This window comes from Archocentrus centrarchus, chromosome 7 (genome assembly GCF_007364275.1).
Source record: "Archocentrus centrarchus isolate MPI-CPG fArcCen1 chromosome 7, fArcCen1, whole genome shotgun sequence".
In the NCBI taxonomy this organism is placed as follows: Eukaryota; Metazoa; Chordata; class Actinopteri; order Cichliformes; family Cichlidae; genus Archocentrus; species Archocentrus centrarchus.
In genome coordinates, this window is record NC_044352.1 from 26558689 (window position 1) to 26578419 (window position 19731).

A 19731-nucleotide genomic window follows, 5' to 3' on the forward strand; every position below is an offset into this window, starting at 1 on the left:
TCACTGCCTCCAACTGATGATCCCTCAGTAACTTCCTATGTAAACACAGTAACAAATCATTTTGCTCTTAGTATAGTTTTATAACTGTACCAACTGTCACTATACTTATTAAATGCTGTGTTTACACTGTACACGCATTCAAATGCTGATGAATCATTCTTCTCACATAGGAATCCTCGGGGGAGCCTAATTATGACGGTCACATCGAGCATTGCTTTCATTAAATCTGCATTAGTCAGCATTTAATAAATAATAAATCGGAACCAAGTGAGCTATGCATCGTGAATTAATTCACATGACTCAGCTGAAAAGCTGCAGAGAATTATCAAAGACTTTAGCATTTTAAGTGCTTTGTTTTGCTTTGGTGGAGCAATTACTGCTCGGCAGCCCCACTTGTTTTGTTTCCTGATGTTCACTTGTTTTGTTTCCTGATGTTCAAGGAACCCAATTTGCACTGCCCGCAAGAGCAAAATGGCAAAGTTGGCTTAAAAAGAAGGGTTAACATTTAAATTATTTTTCAGAATGACAGAAACATTCTTCAAATAAATATTAACGTTCTCTTAGAGACTACTATGACCTGGATGACTGAGAATCTACACAGACAAATATTAACGTTGCTCATTGCACTTTGAAAATATTTGCTAGCATGTTAGCCACATAGACTATGGTTGTGTCCTTCACATCTACAGCGCCAAAAAGAGTATGTGAATACAAGATAAAGAGCCTGTGCATTACCTACTAGCACCAAATGGCAACATATCAGCAAGTTGCACCTCAACCAGATGCTTTTGGTAGCCATCAGAAAGCTTTTGGCATAATTCTGGCTGGATATCTGATGACTCTTCTTGGCAGAATTTTAATTAATTCAGTTGGTTTCCCGGCATGGACCTTGCTTTCAAGTGTACTCCACAAATTTTCAATAGGGTTGAGGTCAGGACTTTGGGAAGGTCATTCCAGAAACTTAATGTTAGCCTGTTTTATCCATTCAAAACCAGTTTTGAGGTGTGTTGGAACAACAAACTGTACAAGTTTCAAACATGCAGCTGTTGATTTGAGGTGAAGCTGAAGAATTTGGAGGCAGTCCTCCTCCATTATTCCATCCACTTTGTGTAATGCACCAGTACCACTGTCAGGCAACACAGCCCCAGAGCATGATGCTACCACTACCATGCTTGACAGCTGGTGCAGTGTTATTAGGTTTGAAAGCCTCAGCTTTACTCCTCTAAACATACCTCTTTGTCATTGAATATAAACAGCTCAATCTTTGTCTCGTCTGAGTACAAAATCTTTCTTCATAAGGCATTTGGCTCGTCCCTGTAAACTTTTGACCACAACTGTAACTGACTAATTAGGCTGGCAGATAGAAACATGACTTCAAATGAATGCATAATGTTTGCTGACATTATCCATAGGTGCTAAGCTTGTTTTTGAATGCTACATGTCCTACACTTCTTATTTACACAAATAGTTAAATATATCATATGTACCTAAAGGCAGGGAATAAAACCCAGAGCTTGCATCCATGACATATGTTTGACATTATTTTAAATAGGCCGTTATGTAAAGGCAACAGCATATTTGGGGTTGGGTTATCATGTTTATTGGCAGCCTGGAGCAATAAAACTGCAGACTGAGCATAATCGGTGATAGAGTTCAACCAAAAAAAACATTTACGTACTTTCAAAATGAGACTGAAATCTGAGATGAAGGAAGAGTAGAAGAAGAGAAAAAACATATATACAACAGAGATAGGACAAATCTCATTATTCAGCCAGCAGTGGGTGTTAAAAGGAATACAGTAAGAGTTGAATAGGCTGAGTGAATGTTGGTTTGCCCTTCAGCAGCTACATACTCATGGGATTGTGTAGTAATTCCTTTTATCTCAAGGTTGACTGGTTACTGTTTGGCAAGCAATAACTCAGACTCATTTTTTAAAATCTGATTTAAAATGGTGTGAGTGTAATGTAAGCAATCCCAGAGTCTGTCTGATATCTGAACATCTGTCTTCATTGCGGTTTCACACATGTATGCTGACCTTAAAAAGAAAAAAAAAAAAAAAAAAAAAAAGGAAAATGGTGGAGGATGTTGCATGAGGGTGGATGTGTTCATTCATGAGTCATCAGAAAATGAATACTGAAGTTTATTTCGGTGATATGTGTTTGTATTACTTAATCTTCAAATCACACTTTGCTGCTCTGTTAATCTAGACAGCAGCACCAGTGGGCCAAGGACAGTTAGTACAGATTTTTTTTTTTTGTTTGCCATGAAAAAGCCCTTCAAATGATGATGATCGCAGCTTAGAGAGGAAACGATACACGTAGAAATAAGTTTCTTTGAGTTGCTTGAACTCTTGTTACGGATGTTGTTGCATCTGTTTGAACCGGGACTGAGACCGGAGTTCAGCCGATGGTTTCTGTACCTGATGTTGCGTCTCATGTGTGCAGGTTTGGAGCTCCTCTTCTTGGTTCCTGTCAGGGCAGAGGGAGGAGTGGGGCTTTGGCTTGCCGGCCTGGAGTGGGGTCTTGACCCGGGCTGGGTGGAGGGAGGGTGAGCCGGCGTCTCTGCCGAAGGTGAGGTAGATGTGGGAGGGGTGCACTGCCACACAGCCGGGTCGCCACCCTGAGCTTCATTCTGGGAGCTGAAGGGGGCGCTGTGGGACTGGTCTGTAAGGTGAAGACAAGAACAGGATTGGTGACTTGTTAGTTCAAGTGTAAAAAAAGAGGAAGTCTTGTATACAAGAGATAAAATCTGGAGTATTAGGAGCTTATATTTCCATCTGTCACAATAACATTGCTAAAAAAATTTCATGCTTGTACACTTTGTTGTACTAAAGAGGCTATGCAAAAGACAAAAAGATGTAACATACAGTGCAGCAACCTGAAGCTTGCTATACCATGGTCTTTAAAATAATCCAGCATGCACTTCGCAATAAGTGCATGAATGATCTACTGCAAAGAAACCAAAAAAAACAAAAACAAAACAAAACTACCAAAAGTGGCTGTCAGTAAGCTTGCATGTTAAACAACAACAACAAAAAAAACACATTACCATCAATGTAGATAATGTTAAAAAAAAAAGAAAAAAGTTTAAAACTGTGACTGTGTAAAACAGATTGTGAATGCAATTCTCAAAGATCTTCAGCTGTTTTGCAGCCTGGCTTTGATGGTAAAGCAGCTTTTTAAATATTCTCTACTGGTGTCAGACTGTTGCACATAAATGAGTGAAGAACCACAACAATAACACCACCATCTTAATATTGTGCAGGTCAGGAGATTGAAGGGTTATTCACTTAACCTTTAATGCTGCGGCTGCTTTCAGCAAAACTAAGGCGCTATCTTGTGATTAATATCCTGCTGCTTCCTTTATGTCATATGTGTGTGCGTGTGGGGGGTGGGCAGTTTCAGGTGCTACTTTCACAAATTAGTAGCAATACTGTGCTAATAAAGGTCAAAGCCAGAGAGGATTTTGAAAAAAAAAAAAATCCAGTGTCTGCAAAGTCACAACAGCTGAAAGAGTTGTATAACAGAGTGTTTTATAATACTTTATGACTCAGGGAAAATGGCGTGAAACAGTGGTTCACTGTTACAGCTCGATATCTCAAATAACTAAAATAACCTAATACATCAGAAGCTTCCACACTGAGAGCACCCATTATCATTAAGAGGTTTCTTCCAGCCATCTAGAGCAGGCTCTAGATGGCTGCTCTCAGAAATGTTCCTACATGGAGCTGCACATCTATTAATTATAACTGCCAGAGTCATAAATTGTTAAATTATTAGGTGATTGCAGCAATCTCAAGCCAAACATGCAGATCCTCCCAGTAAAACATATACCAGTTTTACTGGCTCAGTGCTGCACAGTTTGGTTGTTTTGATTTCTTCACTGTTCCCTTTTTGTTCTGGTAAACGTATTTGTCCACGTTAAGGTGTGGCTGAGATATTAATGCAACATCCTCCACTCCTACCCCATAAAAAAGCAATCTGGCAAAAGAACTTCAACAGATGGGCCAACAGCAGCCAACAATCGTCTTTAACCGAAGGCATGCCCGACAGCGGCTAAATCGCAAAGTCACCATGACTGATAGTTACAGAAGGCAAAGCAGCCGACAGCTGTCACTCTCCAAAGGGTTTCTCTGCTGCTTTAAATAAGTCAGGCTTTAATATTGTTAAAACAAACAAACAAAAACCTATAAATCACAGATTTAAAATAAATAATTAATGAAAGAATGACAGAACAATTTTTTTTATTATTTAAATGCTTAAATATAATATTGATCACAAGTTTTGTTAGCACTTCTTATATTCTGCAGTTACTGTTTTTGAGCTTCTTATGTTTGTGTTTAGAATGGAAACTTCCACTAAACAGGTTTGACTGAGGGATGACAGCCTGTCAGGATTTAAGTGTTTAAATATAATGAAAATTTCTTGCAGAGCACAAGAGTCCAAACGTTTGTCAATCCAAACTCAAAACTGTGCTGTATTAAATTTGTCCTCTTTGCCCAATTTCAATTCATCAGTCTTTTGGTAAAGTTCTTATAAAGTTCCAGTTCTCTTTCTTCTACCCTCAATCTGTCTGTATTCCACTTTCACCTTTCTTCTTCTTCTTCCCTCCTCCTCCTCTCCCTCTCAGTTGTTCTGCCAGAAACACACTGAACCAGATCTGGGGCTTATGTAAGAGCTGGATCATAAATATGGATGGCTTATGAAACACAAGAGAGGACACAAACACTGACACACACACACACACACATATTTTAGAGGACAAGTGTTCACATAAGAATTTGAATCAATACATAAATATCCAACACACACATGGAAATGTGGATGCCATTCCAGCCAAGAATCTGCCTGGACAAACAAGGACATGCTGCCAACACACACACACACACACACACACACACACACACACACACACACACACACACACACACACACACACACACACACACACACACACAATTTCAACACAAACCCACAAAGAATGCATACAAGGCATGTTCAGTGCATGATACCTGACAGCATGAGAACGCGGACATGCATGCACACACAGACACACGTCCTTAACATAATGGAAAAGGGAGGCTGGTGATGAGCTCACTGCAAATTGAAAAACACCTTACATAAAACGCCCCTTCAGTCCATCAGTGCGATAACAAACTTCTCGATCTGGCTGCTAATGACACCAGCTCGTCTCAATCCTTAGTGTGTCTGTGAGTGTCGTACGCTTATGTGTCTCGGATTACCTTTCAAAAACAACGCGTTACAGTAACTGTCAAATCTAATTAGGAAAAGAGTGAAAAAAAATCACAGTTTTCAAGGGTGCGCAACCCTTTAATTGTGAGGTTTTTAATAATAAAAAATAAAAATGTTCAGCCCAATATCAAGATAAATGTGACCACAGCCAGATTACATATTTCAATGAAACAGTCTTAAAAATTAGGCCAGTGCACAGAAGGCACGCAAGCTTTCCATGGATCCAGTTTGGATGCAACTTTTTCCACCCTGCCGTCATCATGAGGTTTACAATTCCCCACAAACATTAATGCACCTTTCCACAACTTCTGGTGTGTGACCTGTAGGTCAAAGTCTACCCTCATCCAATTAAAAAAAAAGAAAATCATCACAACTTTAAAAGACATTGATGCACAATTATGTACAAACACTACTCTGACTCCATAATGAAATTCAATGACTTTGATCCAAAAACTTCACTAAAGTCAGCTGATACTTTAACTTATGACCAAAAACCTGCAAGACTTAATCCCACAGCATTAGCAGGCTAACCGATAAAACTAAAACGGTGAACTTGTTAATCATAATATCAGCATTATATCAGTTTGGTCATGTTAGCTACTGATGTTAGCATCAGCACAAAGCCACGCTGTGCCTTACAACAGCCTTACAGAAGCAAAAGCATGCTTTCAGACTCCTAGACTGCACAGTGCAGTCAGTGTGCTTTGGGAAAATGCAGTGAATTTGCATAACAAAGCACAATGCATTAAAAGGCACTGCTGAAATTTTTTTTGACTTAGCAACAAACCCAGGCTGAAGGTTCACTTCCAGAGGTTTAAGAGGTGTTACTGTGCTGTCTTTAACCCCGTCACCTCAATCTTTCTGGTTTAGACTCACTTAAGAATAAGAAGAAATGTATTGATCCCAGAGAGAAATTCATGTCTGACCTAGCTCTTCTGCTATTTGTATGAGAACTGAAAAGCCTGATGGTTGTGGGTACGAATGATTTTCTGTTTTTTCTCTCCATTTCTGCATAGAAGCTTTTTAATTCAATGTTCTGACCATCTTCTTTTTACAGGCACCATATTCTTTCGCTATACATTTCACATAAAATGGATTTTTACAATTAAAGTTTAAAAAAATTTCCATCCATCCATCCATGTTCTTCTGCTTATCCAATTCAGGGTCGCGGGGGGCTGGAGCCTATCCCAGCAGGCATAGGGCGAGAGGTGGGGGTACACCCTGTACAGGTCAGTTTGCAAATTATTTTAAAAAAAAACCAAAAAACAAATAATAAAAAAAAAATCGAGACACCCACCGTGACATCTGGTCAGTTGTCTCTGCAGCACTGACATCTTTCTATTGTTTGGCTTTAATTGCTCATCATGTTCACCACATTTTTTTGGTTGTTTTTTTTTCCATTCACTTGATTACCCTCTCTACCCCAATTTTCCCTTCCTCCAACCTTACACAACAGTTATATAACAGATCCTGAAATGCACAGTGTGCACACACGCACACACACACGCACGCACACAGATGAGGTAGGAAAGGAGACAGAGATGAAAGCGAGGTCATGACGGAAAAGGAAAGAGCTGCACTTCAGTGCGAGCCGGGGAAGACACTCCAACACATCAAACAAACATGGCAGTGACACACACACACACACACACACACACACACACACACACACACACACACACACGCAAGCACACAGATTCTGGGAAGCAGGATTGTTTTCCTCGGGTCAAGAGGACAGGACGTCCAGGAATCATTCCCCACAAAGAGAAATATGATTTTATTAGTTGACAGACACACCTTGTCTCCACACACGACGTCACTCGATACGTGTACTACCCGACCTTATGGTAACTGTGTTTATCTGACATGTTAATCTAAGTATTTCAAGGATAGTTTGCTTTCCCTCACAGTTTGTGAGGGAGCAGACACAAAGCCGCCGGCCCTGAGGGCACACTATACCTGGCACAGGTATGCCATATGCACTGCTGTGTTGGGCTGCCCTGACTGATGCTGCAAATTGCACCAACTCTGTTCGCATAATGACTGTATAAACTGAAGTGAAATAAACAGTATCAATACAACCAGTCTTATAATTGCTGGTGTTTTTCAGTTTATTTTTTTATAGGAAGACATATCATGCAGTACAAACCAATAAAATTATAACAGGAAACAAAAAAAGTAACAATGAAACGCTGGCGCAGCACACCTGTTTTCTCTTAAGGAATTAAAATTTGGTACATAATTGCTGTTTCCAGTAAAAATTACAGGGAGAATGAGAATGCACTGGAATGGGCCATTAGTAGATTGGCCACAGTTACTGACTCAGTCCAAACATTTAACAGCCACTTTAATGGTTTTTACCGGAGAAATTCATCTTGTTTAGATAGGAAAAGGACCTCCGGTTGGCTGTGAGAGCAGCTGGGAGACAAAAACATCATCCGGCTGATGGTAGTTTGCTGTTGTCTGCCTTGCGATAATGTGTTTATAATCTCAATCGTATTGAGAAAAATGCCAGAAATATGCAATTCTCCCATTTATTGAGTTATAATGCAGTGTCAAAAACCAAGATATTTTGTATAAATGATTATAAAAATAAACTTTACTACAGAGATGTTGTGACTTATTAGATAATAACTGAAGCGATGCTAACAATACCAGCTTTGAATACAAGCTGGCATTCAGTCATATCAGTAGTTTCTGTTCATACTACTAAAATATTTTCAGGGAAGTGAATTTAAAGAGAACTCACCCAGAAAAAAAAAAAAATGATTTCATAACCTCTGTGATACACATCCACAGAATATGTATCCATATTCTATACCCTCTCATCCTGTCACCGCTGCTTGCAGGTTTAATTCAACTTTGAAAAATTAGAGATGTCAAGATGGAGGCAGAGCTGGGATTTGAACATGGACAGAAAACAGAAGATTGATAAGTGAGCAGCTGTAACTGCGTGTTTCACGGAGCGTTCTGGATGCTGTCGAGATGAAGTGCCTCTCGCATATACAGCGAGATGTACAGACTCACACACAGACTCGCAAACACACGCATTGGGGAGAATCTTGCCGCATTATGGCCCGACGGGTTATACAACACGCTCACACAAATGCACAAAATAAGTTATATAACAGATAAACTGTTCAATACTCCCCAGCTGAGGGCCCGAGAAAGCGAAAGCCTCACTTGAATCATTCCTTCCTAATGCGCACACGTCTTGAGTGCTGTGCAAACAGCTCTGTGAGACAAGTTTGGAAGCGTTCCAATCAAAATAGCCAGTCAAGATAAATGTCATCGGCTGCAGGAAGTCAGACATAAACATATTATGTAATGCAATATGGATCACAATTGCATCAAAACCCCCTGTGCTTGTGCCTCAGCACCTGATTCCCTGCAGTATCAGCAACTCCTGCCAAACTGCTCACAGATTAGATTTCTCATATCAACCCTTCATTATGTCTAAGGGTTATTAACTTGTCACTTACAGGGAAGTAGGAAGTCCAGTTGTGGTAGCGTATTTCCATGCTATTTTCAACTTTGAGCCCACTAAGTGTTCTTTCAGGATTTATGATAAAATGAACATGAACAAAGATCATTTACTGCTCTAAATTCAGCGTGCGAGACCCGCCCACCTCATTGAGAAACCCTGCCTTGTACAGGAGGCCAACTGAGGCGTTATCTCAAGGTGAGAATCAGAGTTGGGGAACTGGCTGTTGCTAGGTGACTGATTTAAAACATCACTGTGCTGCGAGCCACGAGGAGCAGAAAACGACTTTGGCAATATGTAGGTAAAATTAGTCAAAGCAAAGTGTGAACGATGGTGAAAGCTGAACCTCTGTCACGACAGAGCTGGGAAAGAAAGTAATTAAGTGTCCTGATGAAATGCTGACTCATCGGGCTCAGTGAGCGTCACCGAGTGAACAGCACCCGCAGCACATTTTCTAAGCCATTAATTCGTTCGGTTGGACACTCCCTGTGGACTCAGGACCCAGCGCGCTTCACAAAAGACAACACAGCGTGTTCTTGAGAGATATGAGCCTCAAAAGAATGCAAGGCCACCGGCAACAAATTCATGGTTAGTGTGTCCGTCGGTGCGTGCTTGTGTGTCTCTAAGTGGGGTTGCAGAGAAGAAACATCTTCTGCTAACCACAAGTTTATGTAACCGCATCTACGTATACAAGTGTTTATATTTAACTTCTTGCACCGTGGTGACGAACATGCCAACGTAAGCGCGCCAAAGAACTCTGTGTATGGAAAGTAAGTGGCAAACCCTCAAGTGTCAATTTCATAAAGTGGCAGGCAGAAGAACAGGAAAGATTAAAACTAAAAGAGAAACCAAAGAGAATAAATCTGTACAAACATGTACTCATCATGGGTCCTCTCCCCCCCCCGTGGCCCTTACTGGTATAGGCTGCTTTCTTGATGCACCGGTGATGCACAGGTTTCACTCAGAAGTGATAAGAACAGATGACTGACTGCAGAGAATAGAGATTCTTCTCTAATGTTACTTGCATCTCAAAAGAAGGAAATACAAACTTCTCTGGAACAAGATGGATAGAAGCCTGACGATGAACCCAACTTAGTTTGAGATCCGGCACCTGTGTGAGATTCATTTGCATCCATAAATCATGAACTGAGACAGCTGAGGGTAGGTTTAGACGCACACACACACACAGACACACACACTCTTCACAAGAAATATTAGGTCCTGACCTACATACCAACTTCCATTAAGTCAGTCATCCCAGCAGTGATGAAACAAAGTAAAAAAGTAAAAATGCTTTTAGGGTTTCGTGTGCTTTTAAAATTAAAACTTCCCTCATCCGTTCTTTTCATTCACCTCATGGGATTGAAAAAAAAAAAAAAAAGACTGGACAGTCTGTGTCATCGGCCAGCTGTTGTCTACGTAAGCAGATTACAGATGACAGCGTATATTTACTACTACACAGCGGAGAATCCTGTGCGTCACACGTTTTACACACACACACACACACACACACACACACACACACACACACACACACACACACACACACACACACGACAAACTGTATTGTTATTCAACAAATGTGGGGGATTCCAGGAAGTACACAGAAAATGGAAAAATAAAAAAATTCATGGTAAAAGAGTATCTAAATGAATTATCTAATCATTTCATCCAAACGCTATCCTGAGAGTCTCAGCTGGACAATCGCTAGTAGAAAAACAAATCAATTTTAAACCCCTCTACCAAGAACCATAAATATAGCCATTCTCTTGCAGTTACTCAACATGTTCTGGAAAATTGAAATGGGAATTGTGTAACATCTGACTTTTGAAATGCCAGTAAAAACTGGGCACCTTGTGAGCGACAACCAGGATTAGAAGCAAAATGCAAGTTTGAAATGCCCAACAGATTATTAGCAGGTGTACCACTGCATGTTTGGATGATTTTTGGTAGTGGTAGGAGCAGTTTTAATTCTTTAAAGGTGAAAAAATATTTTAAAATAAGTGGTTTTAAATGCAATCTGCAGTTCAGTTTTTTTGTTTTTTTTAAAATGATTATGATTATTTACTTCCTTCTTAAAATCAGAGGTGCACTTTCTGCACTACCCTATCTTCACACCTGTCCTTTCCTGCTTCCCATTTTGTCACCTCTCCCTTTTCCATCTAATTCTGCTTCCACCTCATCTCACTCACCTGCCACTTCCTTCACTTCCTTTCTTTACTCATCACTGAGCTTTACTTGTACACATAAAACATTTTCTGCTGTCATTAGAAGCTGTAATTCCATCAGACTGATCTGCAAACTGATAACTGGTGCTGTGGTTCATATCACATCACAGTGTACTGTGTTTTGCTGATGAAGGTTTATCGTTTACTAAAGTAATCAGTTTATTTAGGCCATCAAAAAAAAGAGACTATAGAGATAAATATAATGATAGAAACCTCTGGCATCCTCTAAGGCAGTGTTTCTCAAACTGTGGGGCGTGCCCCACTGGTGCATTAGTATAGCAACTAGCCAAATTCTCCACCGTAACCGTCTGTGTGTACATAGAGCCGTCGTGCTGCCATGCCTTTGACAAAAATCTGGAAATCAGTCTAAATAAATTATATTTTCATTTCAAGAGTTTGATATTTCTTTACTTATCTCTGAGCCTGGCTGAAACACGAGGTGCTCTGAGCAAAAGAAATAAAGAGATCCTCCTACTTCTTTTTCATTTCAAGCTAAGCTGAGTTAGCTTTTTCAAACATCACTTTAGGGTCTAGATTACAGTCAAAGTTTCATCCAGGCTCAGAGATAAAAACTAGGTTTCTGGAATGGTTGGTCAATTACACCATCAAATGTGATTTAACCATGGCTTGTGGCCAAAGTATTCAAAGTTTCCAAGTAAACTCGAACACGATGGAAAAAATGTTAAACACTGACATCTGAAAACTGACAGCTTGATGGTTATCAGTGGAAACCAGCAGCTTCTAGTTCAATACATTGTTTCGAGTGGAAATGTAAATAAGGGGATCAAAATCACAAAACTGGGGGTGAGTCATGGAAGAAAATGTTACCAAGGTCCGTAGGTTGTGTTAAGAATTTAAGTATGTAAAGGACAAACTTCTTTATTTCCAGGTGGGCCTCCAATAAGATGACCCGCTTTATTAAATGACTTCTTAGCGTTCTCATTTTCACAGTCTCACACAGGAAGAAAGTTGCTCCCTAACAGACAGCCAGGCCACCGCCGCTGAGGCTGGTCAGACGAGAAGGGACGCTTATGTAACTGCTGCCTCTGGCTGTTACACAACCAGCATGTTCACAAGAATCTCACGTCCTACACACACACACACACACACACACACACACACAAACACACAAACACACACACACAGAAAAAGATGCAGCACACTCACAAGAACCGACGGTCTCAGATGAACACGGCAACGTTTAAAGAACATCTAGACTTTGAGACACACAGAGCCAAATATACACACACGCAGCGATGAGTGTCGGCATGATTTTCCACCTCGCTCCTGCTGTTCAGCAGCGTTCATGCTGTTCTCTTACGACAAGGAAAATGTCAGAGATTATCTAAGGTGGATGGAAGAGACAGAGAGAGTGATACAGGTGGACAGACTGAAAGATACCAGAGTGACAAACTATAACTCAGAAAACAAAACTCTGAAACTTGCCTAAAACTTTGCCTAACAGTTACAGCTTTCTGCTTTTTCCACTGTTGATGACAGGCAGAATACTGCTTTGTTCCATCTATCTATCCATCCATCTTATCAGCATCTGCTTATCCAGGTAAGGGTGCAGTTTAACCAGAAATTCCCAGACCTTCCTCTTCCCTGTAGCTACCTCCCAGGAATTGGAAACACATGACCTGAGAGGAATCCAAGAGCCATCCTAATCAGATATCTGAACCAACTTAACCAGCTCCTTTCAATGCAGGGAAGCAGTATCTGTTTGCTTATTCTTTCAATCACTAGCCACAGATCATGGCTGTAGGTAAAGGTAGAAATGTAGATTGCAAATGCTTTGCCAAATCAGTTTTTCTATTCATCTCAAAATGATCACTGGACCTGATTCTATTGGGGTCTCCCTGGCAGGTCATGTTTGTAAAATGAGAACTGGTTCTCAAACATTTTACCTGGTAAATTTTTTTTAAATCATAAGTGCAAGCAGTTCATTAACTTCCTCACAAATTAGAATAATTACAATCAGCAGTGCCAGCCAGACACGCAGTACAGCAGATCTTGAGATAACAGTTAAAATAAAAATACTTTAAATGTTGTCTTAATATTTTTTTCTTTGTGATTTACTGACCCACCCCGACACAAACTACAGGCAAAAGCTGGAATCCCAAAGTTGTTCTTTTGAAAAAGCAGTTTCCAAAAGGCTGGCCGAGATTCAACTGGGTTACATGGTTGCCTTGAGGAAGAAAATAAAATCGCAATACTAATGCCACACACACACCCCCTCTTATATAAGAGACTGCCCTAAATGCGTTATTAAGGCTGCTTTATTAGAGCGATGCAGGTGAGTTATGAAACGCTCCTGTTGGCAGCGAGTGCGATGAGTGTATCAGAGAAATGATGAGGCGGTGAGAGACGTGCATGGAAGAGAGAAAAGGAGGTGGAGAGACAACGGCCATGTGATAAAGACTGCACAGCAGAGGGGGTGAGGCGAGGTAGAACAGCCTGTTAGTAGGCCAGTGTGTCACTGCTGCTGGGGAGGAGGAAGAGGAGGGAGGAAGAGGAGGAGGAGGAGCCACAGAGGAGGAGAGAACGTCTGGATGCTGTGTGCTGGTCACACTATAGCCTGTTACATAAAACCCTTATTGGCAACAGTTAGTACACAGTGTGTACTTTCAGCCTCTGAACAACCTGTGAGATACTTTAACTGCTCGCATCTAAGCAACCAAAATCTTTACACCTTAGCACAATATGCACGTGTGAGAGTACACAATGAGGAACAGATATGCAGGGGTATAACCCCTCAGGAGGTGGAAAGACAATACAACACTTATGTAACCACTTCACATTACTCCTCTTTAAGTAGCAAGAAATGTTTCATATTGTGAACCATTTCAAGCTACACCACATCCATCAACAGGTGACAACTTTAAAAAACAAAACACCATACATATTAATATATGATTAAGTCTGTGAAAAAGGTTGATTCTGAAGTTGTCATGAAAGCAGCTGAAACAAAAACGTTTTCTTCTGCTTGTCCAATTCAGGTTCAGGCTGAAAGGCTGCAAATCTATCGCAGGGCCATTTAATCATTTTTATGTAATTTCAGGCACTTCTTGTTTGAGAGAACATGTGTTTCTTTGCATAAACAATCAGATTGCCAAGGAGAAACTGAAATAAATCATTACTGCAGCATGAAAAGCTCTTTAGCTTTTACGATTGCTGTCTTATTAAGTCAATGTGAAATAACGTGAGGTGGTATCGGCTTAGTGCAGGCACCACACCCATGATGTTCTCCATCTGATCACAAGACTTCTGTACTGTAATATTATACAGCACTGCAGCCATTTAATGAGAGAGAAAGAGAAAGCTGGGGATTAGATGAGGTAAAACAGAACTTAGAGTATTGCACCAAAGGATACAAACCAAAGTTAACATGTGGGTTATAATTTCTAGAAGTAATAAATCTGCTACCTGCTTTATCCTCTGCCTTTAAAAAAAAAAAAAAATATATAGTGCTCAAACTCGCGGAGACCTGAAACCAGGAGAAAACAGTAAGAAGAAAAAGAACCAATCAGCCAGAGAGTGGACGGGGTACAGGCCACTGTGCAGCGACCAGATGAAAAAGAGAAATCAGCCAGCAAAGAACTTCGAAGGGGAAATTTTACACTAAAAGAGAACAAAGAGAGCTGCTGTACTATTTGACAGGAGGAACCCAAAAGATTAAAGCAAATTAAAAAACAAAACAAACTGTATTTTGATGAAGAGAGCATTAAGGAAGTGGGAATGCGAGCCCTGTGGCGTTATGAAAGCAATAAGACTACACGTGCTCCTGGTGTTTGACCTGGACTCCAGTGCTGGCCTGAACAGGTGTTCCTGCCTCGCGTGCTGACGCCAATTAGAACGGAACAGATCAAATTCAGAGAACGATGGAAAAGCAATCAGCACAACACGCTCCTTCCTTTTTTTAATTGTACCACAGAGGTGCTGCTGCTATTAAAATGTCAAATTTGTTTTCTTTTCACTACAACCATCTCGTCACTGACGGACACAGTGTACTCAAAGGAGGATATGCAAACACGCGTGCACACGCAATGGATTTGGGGGGAGAACAGTGTGTTGCTTTTACCCTTTATGGCTATTTGACACAGCACAATCTGCGAGATGACAAGGAATCTAGTGCCGCTTTTCATGGTGAGCCAAACGCCCAGAGCAATCCCAAGAATTATGAGCGTGTAGACAGTTAAAGGAATTTCTGTGAACGTTTTTCAACAGCCACATGGGGGAGAGTCAGTGGGCCACGGCGCTCCCTAAGCAAGAATCAAAACACTGTTTTAAAGTCTGACAACCTTACGTGATCAGACAGGTCCTGAATTATGAGCTGATGACCTTTGCAGAGACTTTTCAACAGCAGCTGTTTTACTCTCAACAACTGTTGTTAACATGGGTTCTGCTTTTAACAAAATCTCTCTCCCTGATATCCAGCGCAGGTGCATACGCACTGCAGACCACAGACTCTCTGGATAAAGTCATTGTTTTGTCTTTTTTACTGCAGGAGATTGGACTTGTAATGAAAGAATGACTGAAAGAATGGTGATGGATAACTTTACCTTGAATAGTCACATTCCTAATTAGGTACACGATGGGAACACATTGTTTGCCGAAAATCCCCCCCCCGGAGGGTAATGGCTAATTTATGGGGGCTTTTGTTGTAAGCCAGCTGATTTCCGGGCCAAGATTTCCGCTCGCTGTTTACAAATGTGCAACATTTTGACAGAGCTAATAAAAAGCAGGACTGCACGCAATCCACAAAGGAGCTTTTAAGGCCAATCTAGATCCTACTTCACCCCACCTGCCCATGTGTCCTTCATGTCTGTGAGTCAACTTAAAACTGTTTATGTTAAATGGGACAGCATGAACAACAAGATCCACAAATTGTGCACTGCACATCTAAATTCACTGAAGGTAGGCTTAAAAACCTGATCTGACTAAAGATGTTAAACTTTTAAGTTTATGTAATGCAACATTTGAGGTTTCTGATCGTCTTGTATTTGCTGGGTAAACAGACAAAAAAATCTGGGGGGTGGGGGGGGGGGGGGGGGGTAATAAAAAATTCAAACTCTCATAGATTTCATTTCATTCATTGTAACTGCAGACTGCTGCGGCGCGCTGCGCTCAGGCGTTACCCCCCTAACCCACTGGTCTGCTGAACCATATGTTTTCCTGCCTCCACATGCTCACACTTCCAGCATGGCCCAATCCTACCCCCCATCCGCCAATCGCGCCCTGGCATTGGTTTAGGTAACCGTAGAAACAGCCAATTGGAGGCAGGAACTGAGATGACAACAGGAGAGAGAGGCAGTGGGCACGAGTGGCAGAAAGACCGGCTGAAGATGGAAGGAGAATTAGAAACTGGGCCGAATCGAACAGAGAGAGCAGTAATTGAATGCAGTGACTGAAAAGAGTAAAAGATGATGAAACCAGAAAAGTCAATAAAGGGAAAACAGACTGAAGCACGCACAGATAGACTGCGCACGCTTAGGAGGTATAGAGCCGGTGTTACACAACAATGTAAGTAACTTAACAAGCATAAATCAACTACTGCTGCACAGTCCAGACACTTCTCTGGTGCTTTTATAACATCAAAGTTCTCCGTTTCTGATCATCTTTTCCCTTTAGCTCATTTTTCTCCATTGCATCTCCTCTCTGGCTTCCATTCACGCTGCCGTTCCTCAACAGGATGCAGAAAGGAAGCACCTCAGCAGCGAAGTAGCGCTATTCATTATCTCATCAGATCAACTACAGCGTATGCGTGAAGCTTTCTGTGCAGCATTTTATTCCTGTTCTCAAAGCATCACCCTGTCTCCCCAACGTTTGCACACCTCCATATTTTTCCCATTTCTTGCTAACTTTCTCCTCATTTTCCTCAGAGATGCTTCACTTCCACAACCCTGGCACGGGCCAAGGTAATGATGTCACCTACCTGCAAATGACTCCGATTCATCCAGAAGCAGCATGGCTAATCAAAAACAGAGGGAAAGCTGGTGTCCCCTGCCTCCCCGTCACACTCTCAAAATTGCTTCCCTTTCAAGAAAAAAAAAAAACTTTTAAAAAGAAGTAAAGAAGAGGTGGCTCTTCCCCCCTCTTAGCTTGGTTTTACACTCAAGTGGTCTTTAATCGACTGCCTCTGACTGAGTGACTCCCTGACTGCTGGTCCACCACTCTTTGCGCTCCTTTCTGGTCAATAACAATGTGAATGTGAGGCAGAGGCAGCTAGGAAGGCTGGCAGCTGAAAACTTACATAACCCTTCATGCTGGAGCTGGGGCCCTGCTGAGGGGGACTCCTACCACTGATCATCCTTCAATCTCCTCCCCCCAATGAAATAAAAAACAAAAAAAAAAAAAACTGTCAAATTAAATCACGCCCCCATAAACATACTCATGAATACGAAGCATGCAAAGAAGCAGGCACTATTTAAGTGTTTGCTGGTGATTAAAGGCGTTACGACACCTCAATAAGGTTTATACGTTGTTGCTTTAAAGATTAAATTACACATATGTACACACAACCATATGTCAGAGGAATAATGTGAGTTAAATGACTACAAAGCAAGTTTAACAGGCTTTCTGTGCATTCCCCAGCTCAACAAACTTTAAAACCCTAGTCAGCAATACAGGTATGTAACTGATGATAATTGATGTCATAACTTCAGGCTCTAGGCGCACTCACATAACGGGGGAGTTTTTAAGGCGTCATTGGCTTTTAGATCAGTCTACAGGAATACGTTATGGAGAGATACAAAAGGACAAAAAATACTCTGTCAATGCACAATACAGGTGTTGTAAAATAAGGTGAGAGTGCACTGCTGCTGAAAATTTTTGCCAATTCATGAGTGAATATACTTATTATATAGTGTGCTCTATTTCTAATGCGTACCTTTAAAATATGCCTATTTATACTGCTCAAAAAGAAATTACAGGAACACTTTTTAATCAGAGCATAGCATCAAGTCATGTAAATTTCTTGGATATTGATGTGGTCAGTTAAGTAGCAGAGGGGGCTGTTAATCAGTTTCAGTTGCTTTGGTGTTCATGAATTAATTCCCCAAAACAGGAATGGGTTTTACATCTTTTCTGTTTTTTTTCCACTAGTTTAGCATTTGGCTAGGGTTAGCATCACTACTGGTAGCAAGAATTGATACCTGGACCCTACAAAGTTGCACAGTTAGTCCAGCTCCTCCAGGATGGCACATCAATACGTGCCATTGCCAGAAGGTTTGCTGTGTTTCCCAGCACAGTCTCAAGATCATGGAGGAGATTCCAGGAGACAGGTAGTTATTCTAGGAGAGCTGGACAGGGACAGCTGATGGACCTTCTGTGGTCCATCAGGGGGAACAGTATCTGCTCCTATGTGCAGGGAGGAACAGGATGAGCACTGCAGTGACTGTGAATGTCTCTGACCAAACAATCAGAACCAGACTTCATGAGGGTGGCCTGAGGGCCGAACATCCTCTAGTGCACCCTGTGCTCACTGCCTGGCACCGAAACCTGATTACCAGAATACCAGAATTGGCAGATCCACCACTGGTGTCCTGTGTTTTCCACAGAGGAGAGCAGGTTCACCCTGAGCACATGTGACAGATGTGAAAGGGTCTGGAGAAGCCACAGAGAACATTATGCTGCCTGTAACATCGTTCAGCAACAATTGGTTTGTTGGTGGGTCAGTGATGGTCTGGGGAGGCATACCCATGAAGGCACACACAGACCTCTACAGGCTAGGCAGCAGCATCCTGACTGCAGTTAAGTATCAGGATGAAATCCTTGGACCCATTGTCAGATGCTACGTGTGTGGGGGCCGTACAAACTACTGAGTACCATTTTGAGTTCCTGCAATGATATTTTGGTAAAATGAACTATACTGCCACATCATTTTTTCCCTTTGACTTTGAGGGTGTCTTAAATTCAGTCCTCTGTAGGTTGCTCTTTTTCATTTCCATCAAATGATGTGAAATTAGCCACATTATCCAGTCCATATAAGTATATAGATATCCAGCATGATTTTTTTTTTCCGCGTTGAGATCTGATGTATTTTCAAAGCTTTTTTGAGCAGTGTATATGCAAAGTGCTTACAGGCCTGATGCTGTACCATACAGAAGTAGATATGGAAAGTGTTTTTGACCAGATAAAAGTAAAATTTATTTTATTCACTGAATATTCTAATAAAGTGATAAAGTTTCTGAAATTCCACCTTTTAAAAACAAAGCTGACAGCCAATAAAGACAAAAAATTCATGTTTATAGATTTCCTGCGTCACAAACCGAATACATGCCACTTCCCATGCCAAGTTACAGTATGAGCTACTTTAACTTTACTAACCTACTGTCCAGCTCAGCACATTTGCATATATGTAACAGTTTCTCAGCTGAGAAGCTAATTCATTGCCTGAGCATGTCGTCATCTAAAGAATTAGTGAAAATGTGGCACTTGCAGTCAATTTTAATCCAAAACTCTGCTTGTGTGTTCAGCCTCAGTGATCTAGCCGGGTTAAAAGACAGAAACTTTAGGCTCAACGTACCTCAGTAACCCATTAACCTCACTTTGGAGCACACTGCTCAGATTAGATCCATCAGTACAGGAAACAAGATCTCACACACACACACACCACACACGCACGCACGCACAGGGTTAAAACATGCAATTCTGCACAAAAGCAACATCCACAGATATCTTCTCACTCCGACGTGAGATTGTTTTAAGTGCTGAACACGTGACAGAGTCAGGACCCTGTTGACCCTGTTGTGTGAGTGTGTAGCAG

The 19731-nt window shown here is 41.2% G+C and overlaps 1 protein-coding gene across 1 annotated transcript in view; it reads right to left on the bottom strand.

Moving 5' to 3' along the window:
- LOC115782492 (helicase ARIP4-like) overlaps positions 1 to 17162 on the bottom strand; it is a 29415-nt gene extending 12253 nt beyond the window's left edge. Inside the window, exons 1-3 of the mRNA XM_030732674.1 lie at positions 16900 to 17162; positions 2420 to 2663; positions 1 to 35 (exon numbers count right to left, since the gene is read on the bottom strand). The exon at positions 1 to 35 is cut by the window's left edge and continues 99 nt beyond it. Of these exons, the coding sequence (XP_030588534.1) occupies positions 1 to 35; positions 2420 to 2663; positions 16900 to 16933 (313 nt within the window). The 5' untranslated portion in view covers positions 16934 to 17162. The remainder of the gene's footprint in view (positions 36 to 2419; positions 2664 to 16899) is intronic.
- Between the last annotated feature and the right edge of the window lie 2569 nt (positions 17163 to 19731).